The 25,921-nt window shown below is 37.9% G+C and overlaps 1 protein-coding gene across 1 annotated transcript in view; it reads left to right on the forward strand.

Annotated features, from left to right (window-relative positions):
- Window positions 1–18,191, forward strand: part of LOC131036659 (protein FMP32, mitochondrial) — a 50,439-nt gene extending 32,248 nt beyond the window's left edge. The window contains exons 4-8 of the mRNA XM_057968603.2: window positions 16,911–16,987; window positions 17,077–17,133; window positions 17,375–17,441; window positions 17,539–17,602; window positions 17,711–18,191. Of these exons, the coding sequence (XP_057824586.1) occupies window positions 16,911–16,987; window positions 17,077–17,133; window positions 17,375–17,441; window positions 17,539–17,602; window positions 17,711–17,766 (321 nt within the window). The 3' untranslated portion in view covers window positions 17,767–18,191. The remainder of the gene's footprint in view (window positions 1–16,910; window positions 16,988–17,076; window positions 17,134–17,374; window positions 17,442–17,538; window positions 17,603–17,710) is intronic.
- Window positions 18,192–25,921: the final 7,730 nt, after the last annotated feature.

Raw genomic sequence — 25,921 nt, forward strand, 5'->3', positions numbered from 1 at the left:
CATATGAAAACATGGATAAAGCATGCATACATACATTATATTCATATGAAAACAATAAAACATGGATATAGCATGTGTATGATACTATGAAAAGTTGAAAACATTTTAGAATGTAAATTCTGAACATACAACATTGTTAATACTCAATAGACGATATGCAATTATGCATATATAAATCAGAATTTCAATTCATTCACATTGTCAATATGCATATCATAATAGATATTAAAGAAATAACATACAAAATGTCAAAACAAAGACGTTAAATTTTCCCTACTTCTATCGAGACAGTTTCCCCCCATATTTTTCAACGGGGGTTTGGGGGGAGCGCTCCCAAGGTGGGGTCAAGGGGCAGCGCCCCTTGTGCGCTCCCTTTTCTAATCTCTGTGTCAAAATGCCCAAAGGCTACACTGCTGCCATATAGTTTCATTGTCAAAATTATGAATTAAATTAATAAATTTAAAATTTAATTAATATTATCTTTTAAATTGTTTAATTTTTAATAACAATTTGAATTAATAAGGGGCATATTAGAAAAAAAAAGAAATTGAAAATACAACTTTTAAAATTTTTTTATTTATTTTTTAATGGCCTTAGATATGGGGGACGTCTGGCCGTCCTCGGGACGGATTGGGGATGTCCCAGCCGTCCCCAGTCGTCCCCAGGACGTACGGATGTCCCCCAGAGCTAGGACAGGCGTCCCCCCCGTTTTGGGGACGTCCCCTCAAAATGTAGGACAATTTGGGGACGGGGGGAAACGTCCCCTGGCCGTCCCCAAGTCCCCGAAACGTCCCCTGGACGGGGATGGGGGTTTTCAAGTTGGGGACGCGTCCCCGGGTAACTCTGGATATTTTTGGGTTAGTCAGAATTTTTTTCTCGGATTTCATGCCAGTCGTACTTCATCCGTTTTTTGAAGTTTGTACTTGCATCTGCCTCCGTTTTTTACATTGGGATTCGTGCATTAGATTTTGTGCTATTGCCTCTTCTTTGATTTTCATTTTCATGCATTGGGAAACGTGCAATATGGCGTCATTGACCAACTTAATGTTGGAAGGCAGTCAATGATTTAATGGCAAGAATTATAACACTTGGAAGCAGCTCATGCTGACTATTTTTGAATATCGCCACCTTGATGATCTGGTTTTGGGAAAAGAATCCCGTCCTACCATAGCCGGATCAAATTAGGACAAGTTTGATGACCGGAATTGGGAAGCCGTCATGCTCCTTAAGCTCTCTGTCATAGATGACCAGTTGCCTCAGATTCCCTCTGGCAAATCAGCATTTGAAATCTGGACGCATTTGAAGGAATTGCATGAGACATCCAACAAAAGCCGAGCGTTCGTTTTGAAGAACCAGTTGTTCTCCATCATGATGGATGAACACATGTCCTTACAAGAGCATCTCACAAAGATTAAGGACATTCAAGATCAGCTCAAAGCTATTGGTCGGAAAATGGAGGAAGAGGATATGGTAGTCATCACCCTAAAAAATCTGCCAAAATCCTATGAGCACTTCATCAAAACTCTCAATATTACCTCTACGAATGTTGATCTGAAATTTATAGAGTTATGCACCAAACTTCTGCAACAGGATCGTTGGAAACAATAGGCCACAAATGGCTCAAAAACATGAAATACATTGATTTTCACCCATTTGCACACTTTGGGTGACCTTTCACCAAGGTTGACCAACTAGGTCCTGATTGGTTACAAATGAACAATTGGCACCAAAGCCTTACAAATATACATGAAACCATGTAGAATGGTCCACAAGACCTTATTACATCCTTGAGACATTGGAAAACACAAAAACAAAACAAAATCGTTCATAGACTCCATCGATAGACTCCATTGATCACCTAGGTGCTCCTGCACCACAAGGGCAATGTTTAGATACAGTCTGGTGGAAGGAATCTCATTTTCCTCAATGTATACTACGTTCTTGGCATGGAACTAAACCTTCTCTCAGTGAGTCAGATTATGCGGTATTCTCCTCAGCTTGATATGATATTTAGTGCTCACAAGTGTTCGATTGTTGATCGTGCGATACACACTACTGTAGCTGTTGGTATAGAGGATCATGGTCTTTATAGACTCATGGATACGAGTGATTCTCTTAAGCATGCCTTCGCAGCCAAATCCTCCTCTATCACTAGTCTATGGCATTAGCTATTTGGTCACCTGAACATTCACTACCTTGCTCAGCGTGTTCGGGAAGATTTAGTATATGGCCTACTTGAAATTCAAACTCAGTATCAGCAAGTTTGTGAAGCTTGTCAGACTGGGAAGCAACACAGGACACCATTCAAGGATGGTGACTCATGGCGAGCTTCTAAGGTACTACAGTTGGTCCACACTTACGTATGTGGTCTAATGAATACTCCTTTTGTTACCGGATTCAGGTATTTCTTGCTTTTTGTTGATGATTTCAATCGTAAGATTTGGGTGTATTTTCTTAAACATAAATCAGATGAGTTTCTTGTATTTCATAAATTTAAGGCCTTAGTAAAAAACGAGTCTAGCTGTTCTATTTTTACTCCTAGGTCTGATAATGGGGGGGAGTTTTGTTCTATTGGTTTCTCCACTTTCTGTGATACACATGGCATAAAGTGTCAGTTAACCACACCATACACCCCTTATCAGAACGACGTTGTAGAACATCACAACCGCACCATTGCAAAAATGGCTAGGTCTATGTTGGAACACATAAATGTTCCTAAGAAGTTTTGGGTAGTAGTATACACTATAGTCTATCTCCTTAATAGGTCTCCCACTCAAGCTGTTAAGGGGAAGACTCCTAAGGAAGCCTGGACTGGTCGCAAACCCAGGATCAATCATTTAAAAGTTTTTGGCTCTCTAGCATATTTATGGATTCCAGATGCTAAGCGCTCTAAGTTGGATTCCAAGAGTCAGAAGCTTATGTTTACAAGGTACAGTGACAACCATAAGGCTTACCGATTGATTGACGTAGACACTGATTGTCTTATCTTCAGTCGTGATGTTGTCTTTGATGAAGAACGAGGACCTTTTCAGCTTTCCTCGTTTGAGCAACATTCTGAGGATCAACCTTTGAAGGCTTCTGATTTAGGTGTTCGTCTTCCATTTGGTTCACCTGATGGGAGAGATGATGAAGATTTTGAATTTGATGATGCACTACCTGAATTTCCTCCGGATGATGCTAATCTTCCACTTGTTCCACCTCCAGTTCCAGTAATTCCTCCTGCATCTGATGTTGGCAATTGGCACTTCTACTCTTCAGCCTAAATGGTGGGCTAAGACCATCAATGATCTTCCTCCTGATGAGCTCATTGAGGTTAGATCTTCTAGAAATAAGAGCAAGCAGCAAAATACAGTTGACTTTGCTCTCATGGCCAACATTCATAGTATTTATGAGGCTCACACATATGCAGAGGCAAAAGGGATTCCAGAGTGGGAACAGGCAATGGATGCAGAATACTAGAGCCTTTTGAAGAACAACACCTGGGTTCTCTCTGATCTTCCTCTGGGGAAGAAGCCCATTAGTTGCAAATGGGTGTATAAGGTCAAGTATCATGTAGATGGTACTTTGGATAAGTACAAGGCTAGATTAGTTGCTCGAGGTTTCACATAGCGAGAGGGCATTGATTATGAGGAAACATTTGCTCCTATTGCCAAGATGAGTACTATTCGTCTTCTTCTCGCTATTGCAGCTCAGTTTGGATGGAAAGTCCATCAGATGGATGTTAAGAGTGCCTTCCTCAACGGTGAGTTGCAGGAATAAGTCTACATGACGCAACCTTCTGGTTTCAAGGTTAGCAGCAAGAAAATCAAGTATGTAGACTCATGAAAGCATTCTATGGACTCAAATAGGCTCCTCTAGCATGGTACATCAAGATTAATTAATACTTGGTTGCTCATGGCTTTTAGCGTAGCCCTTCTGATAGTAATTTGTATATCAAACACTCTGGTGATGATGTTCTCTTTCTTGTTGTCTATGTGGATGACTTGATTATTACTAGCAGTTCAACACATTTGATTGCAGAAATCAAACAAGACTTGTGCAAGGCATTTGATACAACAGATTTGGGGCTTCTCCATTATTGTTTAGGTGTTGAGGTTTGGCAGACTGATGGTAGCATTTTTATTTCTTAGTCTAAGTATGCCAGGATCTTGCTTGACAGGTTTCGAATGCAGGATTGTAAACTTGCTTCCACGCCTATGGAGACAGGACTAAAGTTGTCAGCCAAGTGTGTTTCTTCTCTTGTAGATGAAACACAATTCAAACAACTAGTGGGTAGTCTCATCTATCTTATTTCCACTGGACTTGATCTCAGTTTTGCAGTGAGCTACATTTTATGCTTCATGACAGCCCCCAAGGCTGATCATTGGGTAGCAGTGAAGCGTGTGCTACGTTATGTGAAAGGCACTTTTGATTATGGACTTTTTTGCACTAGGAGTCACGATCCTAGACTTAGTGGTTTCACAGATTCAGATTGGGCAAGTTTGGTTGCTGACAGGAAATCAACATCTGAGTATGTGTTTGGTTTGGGATCTGGTGCAGTCACATGGACTAGTAAAAAGCAGTAGGTAGTAGCTCTCCCCTCGCCAGAAGCAGAGTATCGAGGAGTAGTTAAGGCAGCTTGTGAGGTAGTTTGGCTTCGTTGGATGCTTGCGGATATGCATATATCTCAAGCAGGTCCGACTCCCTTGTTCTGTGATAATCAGGGAGTTCTCAAACTTGCCAAGAATCCTGTCTTCCATGAAAGAACCAAGCATGTGGAAACTCATTGTCATTTTATTTGCATGAGTGCCCCCAACTACACTACTCGGACAATCAGATGGCAAACAAAGGCAAAAACATCTGTCAATCGAAGATACAAATGGCACATGAATTTGCACGAGTGACCCCAATGACACTACTCAACCATGCAAGAGTAAACTGCTAGTCAAATATACAGGTGCGAATAGTCTGAAGAACATTGATCAACAAAAGATGGAAAGGTTGACTCCACAAAACTAGAATGCAAGTGTCTAACTCCAAACCACAAAATGGAATGCAAGAGTGTCTAACTCCAAAGCTAAACCAAGGAAGCATTAGCGCCAATAGAAGAAACTGCCCCATAATGCTTACAATGGAGAGGCATGACAGGTCGACTAAAACTGTGTGTCACCATGAAGTGCACGAAGGAAAAGCTGAATGTGCGCAATAAAGCACTTGCAATTGAGAAAGGGTATGCAACCAATGCACAGGTGCATGGGAGAAGAATCTTTGGGATTTGTTGTCATCATGGAGGGACACTCATTGGACAAAGGTGTGATGGCAAAACAAAAGGCACTAGAGAACCCCCCATGGCACTATAATATAGTGTATGTACAAAATAATGCACAACAAAATGTGCAAAATTCACAAAACTCATACACAAGTGACACTTTATCTCAGTGCGTCTATAATCAAATACATGCTTAAAAAGGATGCTCGAAATGCCCAAATAGGGCAAAGTGCTGCAAATACATGTAAGACAGCCCAAGAGAAGCCATCCATTGCAAACAAAAAGATTTCAGGAGCAAAAATGACCAAGTAATCAGCCATGAAGTGAAAACACAAAAGACTTAATAAAAGTTACTTAAAGCAAAATCTGCAGAAAATAGTAGATTTGGATAGAGGACTTTGAGAGTTTTTTGACGATGTGGAAGTTGAAAAACATAGTCCTGTGTGGGAGAAAAAGTGACACTAAGCAAACATGCCCTAATCTCACTTTCAACCACACACTTGTGGAATACGAAAGAGCCTAGAGGTATCACACAATTGGCTACTTCTTCTTGTGGAAGAGAGAGCCACGGGCTACCTATTAGGATTTCTATTCCTTTGTTGTAATTGAAAGATAAAATGATGCAAGTTCAATCCCTAACCCCAAAGTGCAAGTATGAACTAATAACAAGATTGCAGAATTGAACTTAAACAATGGAAAGTTGTAAACACAAGGACAAGACAAGAATGCAAATGCGTACCCGGAGTTAAAATTTGACTGAAAATGTTCGGACGGGGGCGCGGGCGCCACTGTCTTGATTCTGCCCCTGAAACTGCTCCGGAAACTGCTGTTTTACACTCTGGAAAAGCTGTCAAAAATGCTGAAAATGCTGTCTGTTAGGAGGACCAGGGCGCCCAGCGCCCCTGTCCCAGGGACCAGGGCGCCCAGCGCCCCTGTCCTGGCAGGATCAGGGCGCCCCACACCCCTGTCCTGGTCTTTTGCTCTGAAACTTGGTGGGAAGGTCGGTCTCAGTCTGCTTCTCCCGGATCTGCAACTTGCGGCGTCGTCCGAGTCCCGAAACCTGCACTTATATCTGAAAAGGTGTTTGGGCGGCTATATAGGGTTTTGCCTTAGTCAAACCCCCGCTTCGGTGATTTCCACCTCCACGAATAGCCAAGTTGTATTGTAAAATGTATTGTGTGTGCAGACCTAGTGTGTGTGCAAGGTCCTAAAATGCAAGAAAGCAAACTAGAGCAACCTAGAAAGTAAACCCTAATTGCTTGTAAATGATAATGTAAATGCTCTAAATCAAGATGCAAAGTGACCTAAAGCATGAATAAAGGATATATTGAAGCTTATGCAAAGACATGAAAACAACATGAAATCATACCCAACCCTCAAGGGAGGAGTACAAGCCAATCTTCAGTCGGTAATCTCCTATTGTTCTTCAATGTCTTCCAAGCCCTAAATGAATGAATGAAATTGATGAATGCTTGATAGATGGATGTTGAATGTAGTTGAAGTCTTCAAAGATCTGCTCTTTCGCTGCATAGAAGGTCCTCCAAAGCCAAAAATTCGGATCCTTTCCAATGAAGAAAGAGAGCTCTTATATATGAAACCCTAGGTCTTAATTTCAACTTTTGGCCGACCTAGAGATTGAATATCCCGCCAATTTCTTGGGGTTAAGCTTTATTTTATGATTGGATCGTGCTCCTAAAATTTCGGGAAAAATGTCCGGGACCATGTGCACTCTGGGCGCCATGGTCCCGACAACTTTTCACCAAATTTTCAGGGCCGTCGGATATGATGATTTTAGAGAGAATCCCGAAGTTACAGGTGATTTCGAGATGTTTTGACCCCCGAAACCAAGCCCCCAAGTTCGAAATAGTGCCTAATTAGGGTTTTTGATTAAATGATGTATAGGAGGAATAAAATGAAAAGGGCACACTTTAATGAAAGGGCCCAACTTTATGATGTGGGAGATGATAAAATAGGACCTTAGACCTAATTAATTTAATTAATTAAGTGCTAAAGGGGAAATGCAATGCAAAATGCAAAATGCGCCAAGGCGGGTGCTAAACTAGGTGTGAAATTGTACCACCCTAGCAAGTGCGTACAATTTACGACGCTACATTTAGCCCCCACTTTAGCGGTCATATGAACACTACGTGCATATGCAAGCTAAAGTACAGAAAAGTAAACATTATTTGAAAAAGGATATATCCATAAGTCTGTCGAACGAAGCCCCCAGCGGTATCTGCAGTACACAGTTAGGAACCGCACCCTACAAAACACACATTAGATCACAAAATCACCTAATGCTTACTAAGGAAGGTGATGAAAATTCGAGGGTAGCTATATGCCCCCCCCTGTTTCGGCTTGCTAATTTTAGTGAGTTGAAACAGGGTATCATGTTTACCACTTCGAATTGTTAAAGAATATTGATGACAAATGCTCACAAGAAGATTTGATATGAGATCAAAAACTAATGGAGAATCATTTGGTAAGAAAGAGGACTAAATCTCAATTCCAACACAACAAAGAGTGTGAGGATTTGAGAGTTCTCTAACACAAGATGAAGGATGTAAATGGAAACAAAATGCAAAGAGAAGAAAAGAAAGGAAAAAAGCATGAATACATACATTGGTGATCCATGAGAAGAATAGTGAGAGAGAAAACATGGACTTCTCGCCTCTAGATCTTGTCTAGGTGATCCATGGGAGAAAGGACATGGAAAACTAGCCCCTAGAGTCTGTCTAGGTGATGCATGTAAGGGAGGAGAGTGAGAAAGTCTAGCCTTATGCCGCTAGTTCCACTCAACCTCGTGCATGTGTGTGTAAGGGAGGTTAGAAGCACCTCATAGGAGTCTATGCCCGAGTATGCTACAACCTGTATATGTATAGTACAAAAGCATGACATCTCGCTCTAAGAGTCTGTGCTCTGGTTCCGAGAATAATCACCTTGCATAAAAGAAAAATGGAGACATCTCGCTCTAAGAGTCTGTGCTCTGGTTCCGAGAATAATCCATTGCTCAAAAGGTGTAATGTTTATGTCATAAGCAAAGTAGAACAAGGATACCTACCTTCATCACAAAAGAAGATACCCCAAAAATGCAACAATGTCATAGATCCAAGCAAGAGAGTTTTGCACTCCTTAAGCAAGGATAAGATGGTTGAAAAGGGATATCTTGTAGTATGTGTAAAGGAGATCCTTAGAGGAGAAGAGATCTTTGTACAAAAGACACCTCTCCCCAAGAGGAATTGTCTTAGACAAATATAACATCTTCTAGAATAAGACAAAGAAGAGAATAAGAATGCAATACTTCCTTCTTTTGCGAGGTGAAAGTGATTCTTAATGAAGGATGACGCTCTTTTTAACCCAATTGGGAGAGTAAATTCATTATAGATGTATTTTACCAAGTGCAAAAGAGGTTGTAGTCAAGGACTTACACCTCTTGTAAGAGAGAATCCTTAATCAAACAACAACAAAGGAATAACATCAAGTAATAAAGTTCACACCATCCACGAAATAGGAAAAAGTGGATCCTTAGATAAAAATAAGGAAAGATCATTGCCTTCCAAGGATAAGGTCAATGAGAAGGATTTACACAATCTTCTAGGGAGAGATTTAGACATAAGAAAAAGAAGAGATGTATGAAATCACTCTTGTCCCCATAGGAACAAGAAAATTAGGCTATTATGTTGCTTCAAAAAATATATGATTGCACTTGAAATTGTACCATCATGAATGACAATGAGCCCCTAGTAAATGAGCTACCAATGTCACATAATGATGAGCAACATAACAGCCATTAATGTTATTTAAAGACATGATAGATTGAATGAGGTATTTGAATATGACATGCTAAATGCTCAACTATAAGTGAGATCAAAAACATGTATAAAATGATAAAAATTGAAGAAGAAAAGTCACAAGAAATCTTAGAAGAGAGATGAGTGTAATTTATTAGAGCCTTATCCTTGGGGAAAAGGACTTTATGATGAATAGGAGATAAAGATTCATAAGTAGATTTAGAAATTTGAGGGGAGTCATAAAGAGATTTGTTCATCGCCAAGATTTCCTTATGAGGGGAATGAGAGTTGACAGAAGTAGAAGATGATTTGGTTGAAGTGAGATCATCATCACTACTAAATATAGCATTCACATTAAGAGATGGTCTTTTAGATGCTTTGGTACGTTTGCAGGGATTATAGCCGAGTCCAAAGGCATAATTGTGAAAATTAGTCTCTAGAGGAACTTTTATCCCTTGTTCATGAGCGCCACAACCATTTCCATGATACCCATGCTTAGCAAAAATGCGAAAACCACGACCATAACGATCAGCCATTTCAGGAAGAGAAGGTGGTTTTTCATAAGACAAAGAATCAAACTCTTCATAATTAGAGGTGTGAGGAGAAGAAGTTTGAGAAGCAGCCACAAAATTATTGCTCATAGATTCAGGTAAGACTGATTGGTCTCTAGTTTCTTCCTTTTTACCTTTAAGCTCTCTAGGAGGAACCCTATACTCACCTACAAAGGTGGGATTAAAATCAAGAGATCCCCAATCGTCTTCTGCGAGAACCTTCTCAGGATCAAAAGCTTTTTCATGTGTAGATTCAAGTCGAGAAGGATCTTCTTCAGGAGCTTTAGAATCATCCAAAGAATTTTGATTATCAGAGGGTGATGATTCATCCATAGGTATCTTGTTTAACGAGTCATCACTAGAAGAGGAAGGCTTAGAAGAACTCCCTTTGGAAGTAGATGTTTGCAAACAAGCCTGAAGTTTAGTATCACCTATCAAGGTATATGTCTTATTGTTATAAATGAATTTAACTTGTCTATGCAATGTAGAGGGGACAGCTTGCATACTGTGAATCCAAGGTCTCCCTAATAACAAGTTGTATGATAGATTTCCCGACATAACATGGATAGGAGTAGGCAAAGTAACAGGTCCCACTGTGATGGGTAAAGTGATAATACCTAATGAAGACGTAGCCACATTATCAAAGCCTCGAATGGGACGAGAGTCAGGCTCAATAAGGGATGTATCCATATTCATCTTATGCAATAGATTAATGCTACACACATTAAGGCCAGAGCCATTATCTACCAGTGTTCGTCTTATAGCAGTGTCATTTATGACAACCACAATCATCAAGGGATCATATTGTTGTTGAATTTCACTAGTAGGCAACTCATCTTGGGTAAACACAATTTGAGCTTTAGGATTCATCACAGAGTTAACTAAAGATGCTATATTACTAGATGTATTCGGTGGAGGAACATTCAAATCTTTCAAGGCATCTTGTAACATTCCATGATGAGCGGAAGAAGTTTGAATCAAATCCCAAAGGGATATCTTAGCAGGGGTAGCTTTAAGTTGTTCTATGAGATCATATTCCTTACCAAGAACTTGTGAAATACGAGGAGCTTGAGGAAGAATAGGTTGGGAAGGAGGAAGTGAAGTTGGAATAACTGGAGGAGGATTAGGTTGCCTATTGTTTCTTGTGTTATAGGTATGAGCAACCGCATGATAACTCTCTCTAGTCAGTTGCTTAGCATACTCATAAGGGCTCTTAGAAGAATAACCTCCTTGCACAGTAATAATAGGTTTGTTAGGAGTGCAAAAAGAATCATTAGCATAACCACCTTGAACCACTAAGATAGGCTTATTTAAAGGTTGAGAATTTTGAGAAGGACAAGCACCTTGGACAGTGAAGAGAGGTTTGTTAGGTGTTTCATTTACATGTATCAAATTGATTGAGGATGGTTTAGAGGAATAAACAAAAGTGTTGGAAGAATTATTGATAGTCTTCTCTTGCACTAAAATCTTATCACGGATTAAATCAATTTTAGGAGAGAGACAAGGGGTAGGCATTGATGTTCTAGTAGGAAAAGTAATGCTAGGAAAGGTCATATCATCCTCTATCATCAAAGGATCTACATGGGGAATAAACTCTCTAGGAGAAGGATCAACATTACTCTCTAAAGTCTCACTTTTGAGAGGGAGATCTTTGAAAGAGATGTTAATCATCTTGCTTTGAACTAGGGTTTCCTTATGAGTAGAACCAAGTTGAGGAGAGGGAGATGCTTTATTTTTAGAGGGAGAATAATTGAGATTCAAGGAAGGGGAGAAACTATCAAGGGAGTTTCCAATCTTGATTTCATCCCCTTTGGCTAGGGGTAGAGAATAATCTATACCTTCTTCTAATGGTTCATCCCAAATAGTGAGGTTGTTGAAAGGAATGTTTGAAGTATTGTCAATTTCGGGAGAGGGGATAACATTGTTTATTAATTCCTCATCCTTAGGAGGGAGAGCATCAACAGATGTGTTAAACTCATCCTCTTTCCTCAAAATATGATCTTTAGGGGAGAGAGAATTAAGGAAATTGCTTATTATTTCATCTTCTTTCTCTAAGGGATGCTTATGGGTAAGACAAACTTTAGGAGAAGGGTAAGCATTTATCATTAATTCATCATCTCTAGTGGGAATTTTGTTGGAAAAGGAAATACCATCACTAGGAAATGTAGGGATCATGTCATCTTCTTGCACAAAAGGATCCTCATGAAGGGAGTGTTTTTTAGGAGGAACATGAACAGTCTTCTCCAAAGATTCATGCTTAGGAAGGAGATCTTTGAAAGAAGTGTTCATAACCTCTTGTTGCACTAACATTCCCCCATTCGAAGGACCAACTTTAGGAGAAAATAAGTCAATGTCCATCAATACCTTTTCACTTAGAGAGGCATCATGTAGGGAAGGTGAAGTAACATTAAGAAAGGTGTTTATGATATTATTCTCTTCCTCTAGGATAGCTAAATAGGAAGGGCACATTTTAGGAGAGTTGTCAAGATCACTCTTAAAGTCTTCATCCTTAGAACATGGGAGAGTCTCAAAGGGATTGATAGAAACTCTTTTAGGCACTAAAATGTTGTTATAGATGGGGGGAGGTTCTTTAGGAGAAGGAAAAATTGAAACAAGGGAAGCTAACCCATTATCACATCTATGAAATGAATGCATCATGACAACAATTTTCCTCTTTCAAATGATAACACATGCAAAATAGAAGGAAATGTTTAATTTCAACCAATGCAAGCACTTAGAATGTAGATTTAGAAAATGAAATTTATGATTCAAATGAGTTTCTAAATCAGATTTGAAATTATTGATCCCAATTAAGCTATCCACAAGTTCAACTTTGAATTGAAAAATTAGGGTTTTAGCAAAAATTTCCTCTAAATTTTTTGAATCTTGCAAGAAATAGCATAAACACTCAAATTTGAAAACATAAATCAGAATTAGAGAAGATTGGAGTTCATGTCGGGTTCACCAAAATGTGTGGGAGAAAAAGTGACACTAAGCAAACATGCCCTAATCTCACTTTCAACCACACACTTGTGGAATACGAAAGAGCCTAGAGGTATCACACAATTGGCTACTTCTTCTTGTGGAAAAGAGAGCCACGGGCTACCTATTAGGATTTCTATTCCTTTGTTGTAATTGAAAGATAAAATGATGCAAGTTCAATTCCTAACCCCAAAGTGCAAGTATGAACTAATAACAAGATTGCAGAATTGAACTTAAACAATGGAAAGTTGTAAACACAAGGACAAGACAAGAATGCAAATGCGTACCCAGAGTTAAAATTTGACTGAAAATGTTCGGGACGGGGGCGCGGGCGCCACTGTCCTGATTCTGCCCCTGAAACTGCTCCGGAAACTGCTGTTTTACACTCTGGAAAAGTTGTCAAAAATGCTGAAAATGCTGTCTGTCCCAGGGACCAGGGCGCCCAGCGCCCCTGTCCTGGCAGGACCAGGGCGCCCCACACCCCTGTCCTGGTCTTTTGCTCTGAAACTTGGTGGGAAGGTCGGTCTCAGTCTGCTTCTCCCGGATCTGCAACTTGCGGCGTCGTCCGAGTCCCGAAACCTGCACTTATATCTGAAAAGGTGTTTGGGCGGCTATATAGGGTTTTGCCTTAGTCAAACCCCCGCTTCGGTGATTTCCACCTCCACGAATAGCCAAGTTGTATTGTAAAATGTATTGTGTGTGCAGACCTAGTGTGTGTGCAAGGTCCTAAAATGCAAGAAAGCAAACTAGAGCAACCTAGAAAGTAAACCCTAATTGCTTGTAAATGATAATGTAAATGCTCTAAATCAAGATGCAAAGTGACCTAAAACATGAATAAAGGATATATTGAAGCTTATGCAAAGACATGAAAACAACATGAAATCATACCCAACCCTCAAGGGAGGAGTACAAGCCAATCTTCAGTCGGTAATCTCCTATTGTTCTTCAATGTCTTCCAAGCCCTAAATGAATGAATGAAATTGATGAATGCTTGATAGATGGATGTTGAATGTAGTTGAAGTCTTCAAAGATCTGCTCTTTCGCTGCATAGAAGGTCCTCCAAAGCCAAAAATTCGGATCCTTTCCAATGAAGAAAGAGAGCTCTTATATATGAAACCCTAGGTCTTAATTTCAACTTTTGGCCGACCTAGAGATTGAATATCCCGCCAATTTCTTGGGGTTAAGCTTTATTTTATGATTGGATCGTGCTCCTAAAATTTTGGGAAAAATGTCCGGGACCATGTGCACTCTGGGCGCCATGGTCCCGACAACTTTTCACCAAATTTTCAGGGCCGTCGGATATGATGATTTTAGAGAGAATCCTGAAGTTACAGGTGATTTCGAGATGTTTTGACCCCCAAAACCAAGCCCCTAAGTTTGAAATAGGGCCTAATTAGGGTTTTTGATTAAATGATGTATAGGAGGAATAAAATGAAAAGGGCACACTTTAATGAAAGGGCCCAACTTTATGATGTGGGAGATGATAAAATAGGACCTTAGACCTAATTAATTTAATTAATTAAGTGCTAAAGGGGAAATGCAATGCAAAATGCAAAATGCGCCAAGGCGGGTGCTAAACTAGGTGTGAAATTGTACCACCCTAGCAAGTGCGTACAATTTACGACGCTACAAGTCCATATGACCAAGTTATGAGCAAAAAACAAACTTTTTGAAAATGGAAATTTTTTGAAAATAGTAACTTTCCAAAAATAAAAAAGTTTTCGAAAATAATAAGTTTCCAAAATAGGAACTTTTTGAAAATAGTAAGTTTCCAAAAATAGAAACTTTTTGAAATAGAAATTTTCCAAATATAGAAACTTTTTGAAAATGGAAACTTGCCGAAAACATAAATATTCCAAAAAAGGGAACTTTTTGAAGTTTTTTGCAAAGAATTCCCCGATCTCCAATTTGGAGAAATTGACACGTGATTTTAAGATTCTCGAGACTCTTGAGCATGATGGTGACCTCTGTTTCACTCCAAAGTGCTCAGATTTTTCAGCTACCCCCTAGATTTTGCCTCAATTTTTGTGCCCTCGGCCAACTTGTCTCCGTTTTTGAATTGCTCCAATTTTGATGAAATAATAGTCGAACTTAGGGTTTTTTTGCTGCCACAGACGTGATGGTGATACTTGTTTTGCTCCAAAGTTGACAGAAAATTTACCCACCTCCAGATCTTCAAAAAAGAAAATATGTGACCTTGCAATGCTTCTGAGCAAAGTAAACCCTCAAAGGTTGAGAAGGGGCTTGTCGAATTCATGCTCTAATACCTTGTTGAAGTAAATATTGAGCTCTGATACTATGTTGAATTTTGCAACATAAGCACTTTCAAGATCAAACAACAAACAAAAACACCTTCCACAAACAAGAGTTGCACAAAAGAATACTATATCACTCAAAAGCAAAGAATACATAATGAGTTACAATTGTATAATGAGGTGCTTATAAAGAAAGTACATAGCTAAATTTAGGAGAACTAAAGTGCAATCATGAGGAGCCATATAAAGCTCAACTCTAGCTTAAACTAGATGCATAAAAGCTAAATTAGGTGTGCAACTAAACTAAGCACTCCTAAGTGAACTTAAGCAAAAAAGCAAAAAAACATAACTAGTTGTAAAAAAGCAGCTAATAGTTAAATATGCTCTAACATTTTTGATGGATTAGATATGGGTTCTACGGGGGCCCCATCCCCAAAGAGAAACTAATACAATGAGGTTTTAAGCAACAAAGGGACCAGATGATTATAGTATAATTAAAAAGGCCTGGCACAAACATAGGCAGTCCATCAAAAACAGCCAAGCTACCAGCCAAACACCTAAGGGGTTTGGACAACAACACCTCCATCCTTCTCAATAACCAGAACCCTAGGCTCTACAAAGTCCTTCTTGTTTGCCCTGGACACACCCCATGTGGGGGCCAGGCAAGATGAAAAGACTTGAAAGTTCGAGGTAGCCATTTCTTAGGACCGCCCTTAAGTTGTCAATACATAAGCCAGATCTTGGCTGTAGAGAGCAAGATCCTTAAGGCTCAAACCATTGAAGGAAGAAATGATAGACCAATTAGAAGAGATCCCATAAAAATCTGCCTGGTATTGCAAGCCGTCCATCTCCTGGAGCTGCTCATCATCTTCAGAGCTGTCATCCACACTGTACACTGCTTAAAAGGGGATGATTCTTGCAGAATCCATTTCCACACTGAAGAGCTTGCAACTCTCTTTCCAAGCTTCTGAGTAAAGTCCTCTGAGAGAGAGTACCTTGTCCGCTTGACACTTGTGTTGCACAAATCATTTACTTCCAGGATATCTTTTACAAAAGATAGGGTAGCAGAATCAGAATGACACATACGCTTAAATGAACTTCTGGAAACAATTCCACTGGAGGAAGAGCCCCTCCCCACATGGTTCTGTGTCTTTTTATATGCAGAACCTTAAAACCACCTCTAGTAAATGGCAAGGACATAACCTCATAACAATACATTATGTAGAAGGAGAGTGAATATTTGGAAGAGATGGATGTAAAAAGCATGACAATTTCTGTAAGGTTCATCAATTGGCCACTGTTCAGTGTCCACAATCGTCAAAAAAAGCAATTGAGAAACTCCCTCGTTAGCTAAGTGGTCTGCTACACAGTTGTGTTTTGTAACAGTGGCAAAATATTTAAGTATCAAAGCTGCTGCCAAGCATACCCTCTTGTTCAACAGTATTCTTCAACTTCCATCCTTCAAATTTTTACTTAAGAAGCCCAAAAATAGTAATTTGTGCATCACCTTCTGCCTCAAGGAGCTTAAACCCCTGTGATTTCGCCAAATTGATCCTTTCCAAAAGCACTAGCACTTACATATTAACTATGTATTATTGTTTAATAATTTAATTATGGTTTCTTTCAAAATGCCACATTTCCATTCTTTCAAAACAATGTAAAACTGACATTATGCAGAGGGACCAATCGTAAATTTCTGTTTTTTTGGGCATTGATTTCCTTTCATTGGTAAATTTAATGACAGACCGATGCTGTAAGTTCTTCCCTAGCAAAAAGCTTGATTCTGTTCAAAGCATTATCACTGTTTAATGTGACCTTTTGCTGGAAGCCAGAACCTGTCTGAATCAGGGGCTGTAGCGGGATCCTCTGCCCATGGTCTCTTCAATGTTGCACTGCAATCATTATTTATTGTGTTCATTTGAAATTGTTTTTAAAGTCTGTGTATACAATTTTTGCTTTCTTAGGGTGATGATTAATGTTAAGCAAGTCCATTAAAAATATATTTTTGTTTTGTTATATTGATGAGTAGATATATCATATATGCTTATTAAAGATTGCTATTTGATGATTTGTGATTTTCCAGGAGCACCATTTCTCTTCTTTGCAACGTGAGACAGAAAAGTTACGAACTGACATAGATAGAATGCGCAGCGAACTGAGGTTTTATGTGTTACTGTGGCATTGCATTTTTCATTTGAGTTATTTTGCTTTTTTCCCAAGCTTTTATTTGACTGACTTTAACTCAATAGGTATGAGATCGACAAAGTCACTGCAGGACAGCGGTTGGATTTGAACTTGGAAAGAGGGTAAGTGCGTCTTTTTAAACTGGTAATTTATTTTCAAGAATTTTTTGATCTGAGACAAAGGGAAATGAAAATTACATGCGTTTTGGCTTTGTAGAAAAATAGGGGGGTTTTGGTTTTGTAGTTCTGTTAATGAGTTTAGTTATTTTTCTTGACAATTTGTTATGTTTAATTGCTTTTTACTGAACAATGCTTTTTACAAGAAACTATTAATGCCAAAGTGTCCGTTGTTTGTTTATGCCAGTCGCATTCGTGATGAGTTGGCAAATCAGAGTGCGGAGACATCAAATCTAACAAATAAGCTTGATAGGGTGTGTTGTAAGAACTGCTTTTCACAATGGTATGCCAAGAATACTGTTGTATTAAACGGAAAATTTAATTATTTCCCTGAAATTATTTGATTGACAGGAGATTCATTTGCTCAAGACACAGCTGGAGGCTGCAAAGTATGATGTGATAAAGTATTGTATAGGTATGACAAGTGCTTGTTGTGGTTTTCAAGATATACCTGAAACAATTTGCTTAAAGGATGGCAGTGTAGGGTCTTTTGTGTGACTGAGAATGCTGATTGCTTCTGCAGGTACCATTGTTTCTGTTACTGCTGTTGGTTTGGGTTTGCTTCGGCTTATCATGTGAAGGTTTTGGTAAAAAAGTTCTGAAGTTTAACGAACCTTCAACATTAATCTCTTTTAAGAATTCTTTGGTGCCTGATATAAGACACCCTAATTCTTTTCCTGGTTCACAAGTCTTGTAGTGTGGTTGCACCAGTGAGGCCAGGAATGCAAGAGAAGAACAGAATTGGGCAAGCTTTGGTTCATCTGTACCTGGCCTGGAATTATAATGGCAACTTGTAAGGGCCAAGTTTTGTTGGCAATTAATTTCAATTCGGTCAGTTGATGCTAAAGCCAGCTCAATGTTGTTTGTCTAATTCATCTAACCAATTTCTGGACTGAATGTGGGCGATTTTCCTTGATTTGTGCCCCCCCCAAGGGAAAATTAGTCATTTTTTTTGGACTTGGAAAATTTGCGAGTTAAATAAAAAGATATTGATTCTTCCTACATGGTCTGATCTGGTCTCTTGGCTAGCATGGAAATAGATAATTGTATCATGCTTCTGTAGATGGTATGGTCAACTGATTTTCCAGGAACATAGTTTAGCATGTTACATTCTGCATCTGCATCGTGTTGTCTGCCATGGTAAGCAAAGTTGGGGATTGGCTTATTTGCCTCTTGTACATTTCTTGAAAATGTAAATTAAGATCTGTGCTCATTAAAGCCAATCAAGCTGTCATTATCTTCTAGAATTTTCTTGTCTATTAATCATGCATTATTTTTTTAAAAGCCATAGCATGATAGTCGTTCTTTATTAAGTTGATTCCTGACTTTGTTGCAGTCCTGTGGCAGATGAGTAAAGTTAGGCTTTTTTAAAACAAATAAATAAAGCTTGCTATTATATTAAACAAAAGCCCATTACATCATTTGATGGAATGTTAGGATATATTACCCGTTACTAGTTTTTTCATCTGTTTTATAGTAACCTTTTAAGACAACATAGTTGTGATATAAACTTCAGACTCAAATTTAAATGAATGTTATTCAGATACTTCTGACTCTATCTAACTCTATATTATTTGGATACCTCTGACTCTATCTAACTCGAGATTATTCAGATACTTCATGCATGTTCACAAATTGTTGCCACTGGAATTGGCATTTTCTTTCTTTGAAGGGACTCTACATTAGATTTATTAGATGTTCTATTATCAAATGTAGAAGTTTTATTTAACCCTAATTAGAGGGTCATTAGAGTTGCTTATGGCTTATTGTAGAGAGCATTTACCAGTTGTTTTTTGATATGCTTACATATAGAGATTATAGAAATGAACAAGAGTGATGGGAGCCATTGGGACTTGTACTTCATTCCTGGTTGAAAGTTCCATTTTTGTATGCCAAATGTAAGCTGTCAGCTGTATTGATAAGTTCATAATCTAATATAGGAGACAGTGTTTCACTTGGTCTTTATTTTGGCAGAAATAACTGCTGAGACTATATACGGGTAAGTTCTTTGTGTGGAAATTGGCCTGAACTTTGTTTACTTGCTTCACCTCAGAGGGTTGTGACTCTTCATGGATAGAAATGTTTTTTGATGAAGTCAATGGAAGACACTACAGTATTTATGAGATGCGATACACAACAATTATAAAATCATTTTTCAGTTTAGCTGCACTTTACCTCTAGGCTATCTTTGCCCATTTTGTGGTGTAGATTATCTTCAATATGCCTGCCCACTCCTTTTGTCCACAAATTGAAAAAGCCATATATCCTATTCAAATGTTGACGTCGTATTGAGTGCTTCTTCCTAGATGTCTCATACATGGGACAATGCAACATCACAAACCTTTCATTCTCAATTCTCCTTGCTTACAGAGTACGTACATGCATTCTTTTTTCTATATTTTACTCGCCTTATCTCAAACCATTAATCCTCATTGCATGTGCAACTCAGATTGTTTGTCTTATTTTTTACCCCCTGGAGCTTTAATGGAAGCAGTCATTTAGAATCCAAGATGGTTGTTTAAATGTGCCAAGACGTCTCTGTCTCAACCTCTGCATACATGTTAATGGTGAGCAAAATTCTCCAGATTGTTCTGTCCTAACCTGTTCTTTTCTCTTGTTTCAGTTTGCTTTAATGATGAGCTACCTCTACTGAGTTGGCCAATTATTATTTCTTTTGAGCCATTTTTTGAAAGGTGCATCTACTGCTTAAAATCTAACCTTTATGTTAAATTTTAAACGAAAGTGGTTCAAGGAATGATTTTGTTCCACTAGCTTCTGATCATTGGGGGTGCCCTAATTTTCTTATCTTTTGGCCACTTATTTTTCTAGTGCAGTTCTTATTTTTTGTATTTACCTCAATGATTATCCATATTATTGTCAGCTGCATAATTCTTTATTGGTAATGGTAATGGTATACCAATCAATTGGGTTTCCTGGTCTCCTATGGGGGCCATCATTACAATTCTCGCCAAGGCATTCTCTTGACATCTCTATGACCTTGCTTGTGAGCAGACAATTGTCCATTCTTGAAGTAGCTTGACATTCACTTTGATTTACTGTGGCAGGGATGTTTACCTGTAGATTAGTTTATAAAAAAGTTATCTCTTCAAATTTTGATAATGCCTATTATGAGTTATCCATCATTATGAGTTATCCATCATTCTGGGATTAATCCGTGTTTATCTTGTGGTGTTCTTAATATTCGTGTTACCCAAATAATTATCTATATTATTGTTGGCTGCAAAATTGTGTGTTGATATCCTAACTTCATATTTTTTGGGCCCTCAACAGAGGTCACCTTTTCATTTCTGTGTTTTTATACTAACATCTCTACGAGTTTGTGAATTGATAGAATATTCTCAAGGTTGCACGGGTACGGGGGTACTTGGAGACTTTGGAGATTGGTGCTGGTACTGGTACGGCTATTTTTTCAAAATAGGAGACGTGGGTACTTGGAGACACCAATTTTTTTTAAATATAATTTAATAATTTATAGAAATTCTGAAAATATAATGACATTGAACATTAAATATGATGACATTAAATATAATATAATAATTTAGTAATGGTTGTTGCAATGTTTTAAGAAATCCTTGTGACCTGCATTTGTTTTGAGCATTGTTTTTCTTCCGTTTGTACTACATTTTGATTATTTTGTTGCCTGTGTTTGTTTGTTTTTTAACATTTTAAGGTTTCCTTTTTTTTTGTTTGGCTTGGAGACGGTTGGAGACGGGCGGATACGTTAGTGGGAAGTCTCCTCTCTATGGAGACATTTCCAACCAAGTTTCCGGTGCAGGATACACGTCCGAGTCTCCTTTACGAGTACCTAGGGGATGGGTACGAGTACCCATGCAACCTTGAATATTCTCCATTCTTGGGATAGCTTGATGCCTATTTTGACATCCCCTGGCAGGGATTTTTACTTAGGTTAGTTTAATCTAAGGCTCTTACTTGCATATCTTGTTCTTAGAAGTCAACTAAATGGTTGAAAATTGCAACTTTCAACAGCCTACTAATTCTGGAGTCATTCAGTTGGATTGGGTCACTAAATTCTAGTTATCAAGTTAGAATTGGTATCTTTGACCTCTATTTTATTATAACCAGTGAGGTGTGTTTCATTGTAAATGCAAGAATAATAAGTAGAATACATAGAATAATGCCCATTGCTATTTGAGTTTGTCTCTATTTCTTTGAGAAAATGTGGCAGACAATTAGTTCTTAAGCCTTCGGTTCTTGGATAAATTATGAAAATCAATCAGACATCTTACAATTACCGGGTAGCTCGATTTATGAAAAGTTTTGTCTTCAAAGTTGGATGATGCCTATAATCCAGCATTCTAAGATCTATAACTACCATAAAAATAATGTTATATTCAGATGAGGAATGCATTGATTGGAATTGCCACCGGTGTCATTTGTCACTGTATGGACCATGGGACATAGGTTTACGGTAAATATTATTACTTAGGCAAATTATCATCAGTAACGTGATTTAATCCTTGTTATTGCTCCCCCAGCCTAGTTTCATTTATTTACAACTCAAAAAGTGTTTATGACTAGCTAGGTTTGCAAGATAGTTAGCCGCCTTGTTCTTGAATTATTTAGTACATAAAAGCAAATATCTTTTCTCAGGAAATTTTCAGAATATTAGTAATACATTTCCAGAATATCTTATCATCAGCAAACATCCTTCAATGTCTAGAAAGCTTTAATACATTTCCAGAATATCTTATCATCAGCAAATATAAACAATGTACTATGGAGCGATAAAAAATGAGAAGAGTAGCGAATTAAAAGAAGAACGACACCATTAAGTGTGCAGCGACTGTCATTAATTTGTTTATTATAAACAAATATCATTGCTATACTGGAACAGCGATGAGCATGTCCAACACTTGCCAATACTACAGTGGCTCATATTAGATGCAGCGGTATATGTATTATGGGAAACAAAGTAACGTGGATATGCTTGATATGTTTCAAAGAGATGTTAAAAATACAAACTGTCAAAACAGTATTTGGTTGGTTGCTAAATTAACAAAGGCATTCATTAATCAAAGCAAAGATTGATAAAGACAAAGATCACTGATTTATATGCTCAAGTCAAAAGATTTATTAAAAGAAAATTGAGAAGTGTTTGAAGTAAGGAACACGAATCTTATATTAGATGCAGCACGAATCTTATTAGATTCGGCGATAAGCAATGGAATATAGTTCGGGTGATTGGTCGTTTGATGAGAACATGGCAGAGATACAATTCAAAATATGGTCGACCATGCTTTGTGCCCAAACAAGTCAAAGTCAAGGGGGTGATACAAGTCAGCATGACATAGGTTGCCACATCGGAAGGGAGTGAAAACATATTATCATTAGAGAAGTAGTGATTAATAAGAAGCCCCAATAACGTTGATAATAATGAAGTCGAAGGTTACTATTATTTCCATAAGATCGTATAATTAAATAAGAATTGATTTATGAAGATGTCAATTTGAATAATGAAAGTTATAATTAATAAATCGATTAATCTAAATAGCAGTTGTAACCAACATTTGTGAATCAGTTTCTGAAAGGGTGCATGAAGGGTCATGTAAGGGAATAATGAGAAGTCGTGTTCTTTTGAAGATGAGACTATATATTCAGTTGTGTTGTGTTTGAATAAAAAAAGAGTATTCAGTTCTCAGAAGACTGGCAAATTAGATTGTGAGCTTAGTGTGGAACAAGAGACGGATGGAGTGTTTAGTGCTGTGAATATGTGTGGAGCAAAAGGAATAAAATAAAAGAATATATTGTATGTGTTACATGGTGTGAGTGTAGAATGTATGTTGAATAAGTGGTAAGTGTAATAAAAAGAAAAATTCTGAGAAAAGAGTGTGGATATGATGTTGAAGAAATATTTCTGAATTCTGAGATATTAACTCTGAAAACAAAGAGTTCTCAGAAATGTGTGATGATATAATGCTGTTGTAAAGATAAAGTTATTGCAGAGATAATGAAGGGAAAATCTGGGTGTATGAAAAGGAAGATTTTGTGAACAAAAGAATATGCTGTGAGAGAAAATTCATGTGGCATATGTGTGCCGTTTTGTTGTGATTATTATATCAGTTTAGGGGCAATATCGTTGTCATTCTATAACAGATTTCGAAGTGAAGATTGTGGCCATTTTGGTGGCAGATTTTTACCAGACTAAAACAGATTTGTTCAGACATATGAGACAAATTTAAGTAGACTTGTGAAGTAGATTCAAGCAGATATATGGAGCAGACTTAGAGCAGATTTGAGAGTAGATTTATAGAGTTTATAGGAGATAATTATGAGAATATTTTCTATGATTATATGATCGTCTATAGCCGAGTTGATAAGGAAACATTATCAGATTTGTGGAAAAAAATAGTATCCATCATCCGTTGTTATAGCAACATTGTTGAAGAGGGGAAATCAGATTTGAAGGTCAAATGATCAAAACATAACGAAATAAACATGCAGAATGTTAAAATATCATTAAAAGACCATTTCACCTTGCTATTTTACCTTCTCCTTCAGATTGAGCTTGATGAAGTGAAGACGCCCCTTGATAATGCTCCATTTGATGTGCTCCTTTGATTGCTGGATGTGGATGGCTCTCCAATGTTGTGCACAAATTGAATGGATTTGAAAAATGATAAGAATGAGATGATCAAGTTGCCAAGATGATTTCTTGGGCTCAAAAGGGCAGCATAAACTTACTGGATTTCAAGATGTGTAGAATGAAGGGATGAAGCCCTATTTTATAGGAAGAGGAGAGGAAAACGAATGGCTAGGATGAATTCGAGATGAAGGGCTAAGATTTACTTGTGAGCTCACACAAGCTCCAAGAGAGGGTGTGGAGACCAAGAAATATGCCTTAAAGGCATTTTGTATCTCCACACTCCACAAGGTGCGTTGGAGGAATTAAAAATTCTCCAAAAAAGGATATTATGGGGATTGGAGGAATAAAAAAGAATTAAAAATTCTTTGGGAGAGGGAATCCCTGGAGGAATGTGAGATTTCGAAAATCTTACATTCACCTAGGAAAAGAGTATTTAAAAGGAAGGAGTTGACTTTGTGGCTAATCATGATGATTAACCATTAATGACTCATTAGGAGGGGGATTAGAGGAAATGTTAGGTGGGATTAATATTTGTAGGAGAATTTGACTAGGAGAGAGAATGAGTGGAGAGAATAAAAAATTAGAAGAATAATGTTAAGTGAGTTTAGGGAGTTTCTAGAAAAATGAATTAAGAAGATGATTTGTAGGAATCATGTAGGTTAACTAATTAATTGAAATTAATAAGCTAAGAGGAAGATTTGTGAGGATTTTTTTTTTTTTAGAAGAATAAAGAAAGATGTTGATTTATAAATCAATCATATGCTATAGTGACAATATTAATTATATTTAATTAATATTGAGAGGAATTTGAATTAACATAATTAATTAATTAATTAATTATGCGAGGATTTAAAAATAATTAAAATAATTATTTTTAATTGTCTACATTTTGCCCCTCTTTGAAGCGAGGTTTGATGACACATTGATTCAAAGAATAATCTTGTTTTGATGCTGATATTGGTTTGATAGGATGCCCCGGCTCTTGATTGATAGATTATGGTATGGTGATGCCCCCTCGGGAGATCAATTGAGGTATTTGATCTTTGGAGTTTTGCAAAATTGATATCCCGATAGATTTGATTTGATTCGATTGATAAGATCTAGATTCAGTCTAGTTTCAAAAAGAATTTATCTCGTATAAGACAAAGATGATCAAAGTGTCTTGTTTTAGGAAGGATTCATCCTGTATAAGATGATTGATCACAATATTTGGTTTTAGGAAGGATTCATCCTGTATAAGAAATGATCGAAGTGTCTGGTTTCAGGAAGGATACATCTTGTATAAGACATGACTGATCAGAACATTTGGTTTCAGGAAGGATTCATCTTGTATAAGACATGATCAGATCACAATGTCTGGTTTCAGGAAGGATTCATCCTGTATAAGACATGATCGGAGTGTCTGGTTTCAGGAAGGATATATCCTGTATAAGACATGACTGATCACAACGTTTGGTTTCAAGAAGGATTCATCCTGTATAAGACATGATCGAAGTGTCTGGTTTCAGGAAGGATACATCTTGTATAAGACATGAATCAGAATTAGAATTGATTATGTGAGGAAAAAAAATAGAGGAAGAAAAATTAAGGTGGAAGGGATAGATGAGGAACAAATATGAAGCAGTCGTGAGATATTTGGAAAGAAGAATACGAGATGCGAGACCGCAAAGGAAAATGGGGGCAATTGAGAACTCCATGGGGTTATTGAGTTTAGGATTTGATGGAATGATGGTGAGATTTTGTGTACAACAAATGTGGAGAGCCAACCTAGTTTGATGTTGCCCTGAGTGACTTGCACCATTGATTATAGAAATCAGGATGCCATGAGAAACGCAGGGCATGGATTGACTCTGTAGACAAACGGGAATTTCTTGCACACAACAATGCAAGTGTTAAGAAACACTAATACAGAGTTGTGGGTTCGTGCAAGGAAACCCTTAAACACACCGATACCTCTTGTACACAAGAAGGGAAGTGTTGATAAACACTAGTACCAGGTCGCCGATTTATACAAGAAGGATCCAAAACATGCCATACTATGAAATATGCCCTAGTATGCACCTATCATAACGTACCTGGATATGGAAGAACCCAGACAATTGTAAATAG

Source organism: Cryptomeria japonica, chromosome 1, assembly GCF_030272615.1.
Source record: "Cryptomeria japonica chromosome 1, Sugi_1.0, whole genome shotgun sequence".
NCBI classification, from domain to species: domain Eukaryota; kingdom Viridiplantae; phylum Streptophyta; class Pinopsida; order Cupressales; family Cupressaceae; genus Cryptomeria; species Cryptomeria japonica.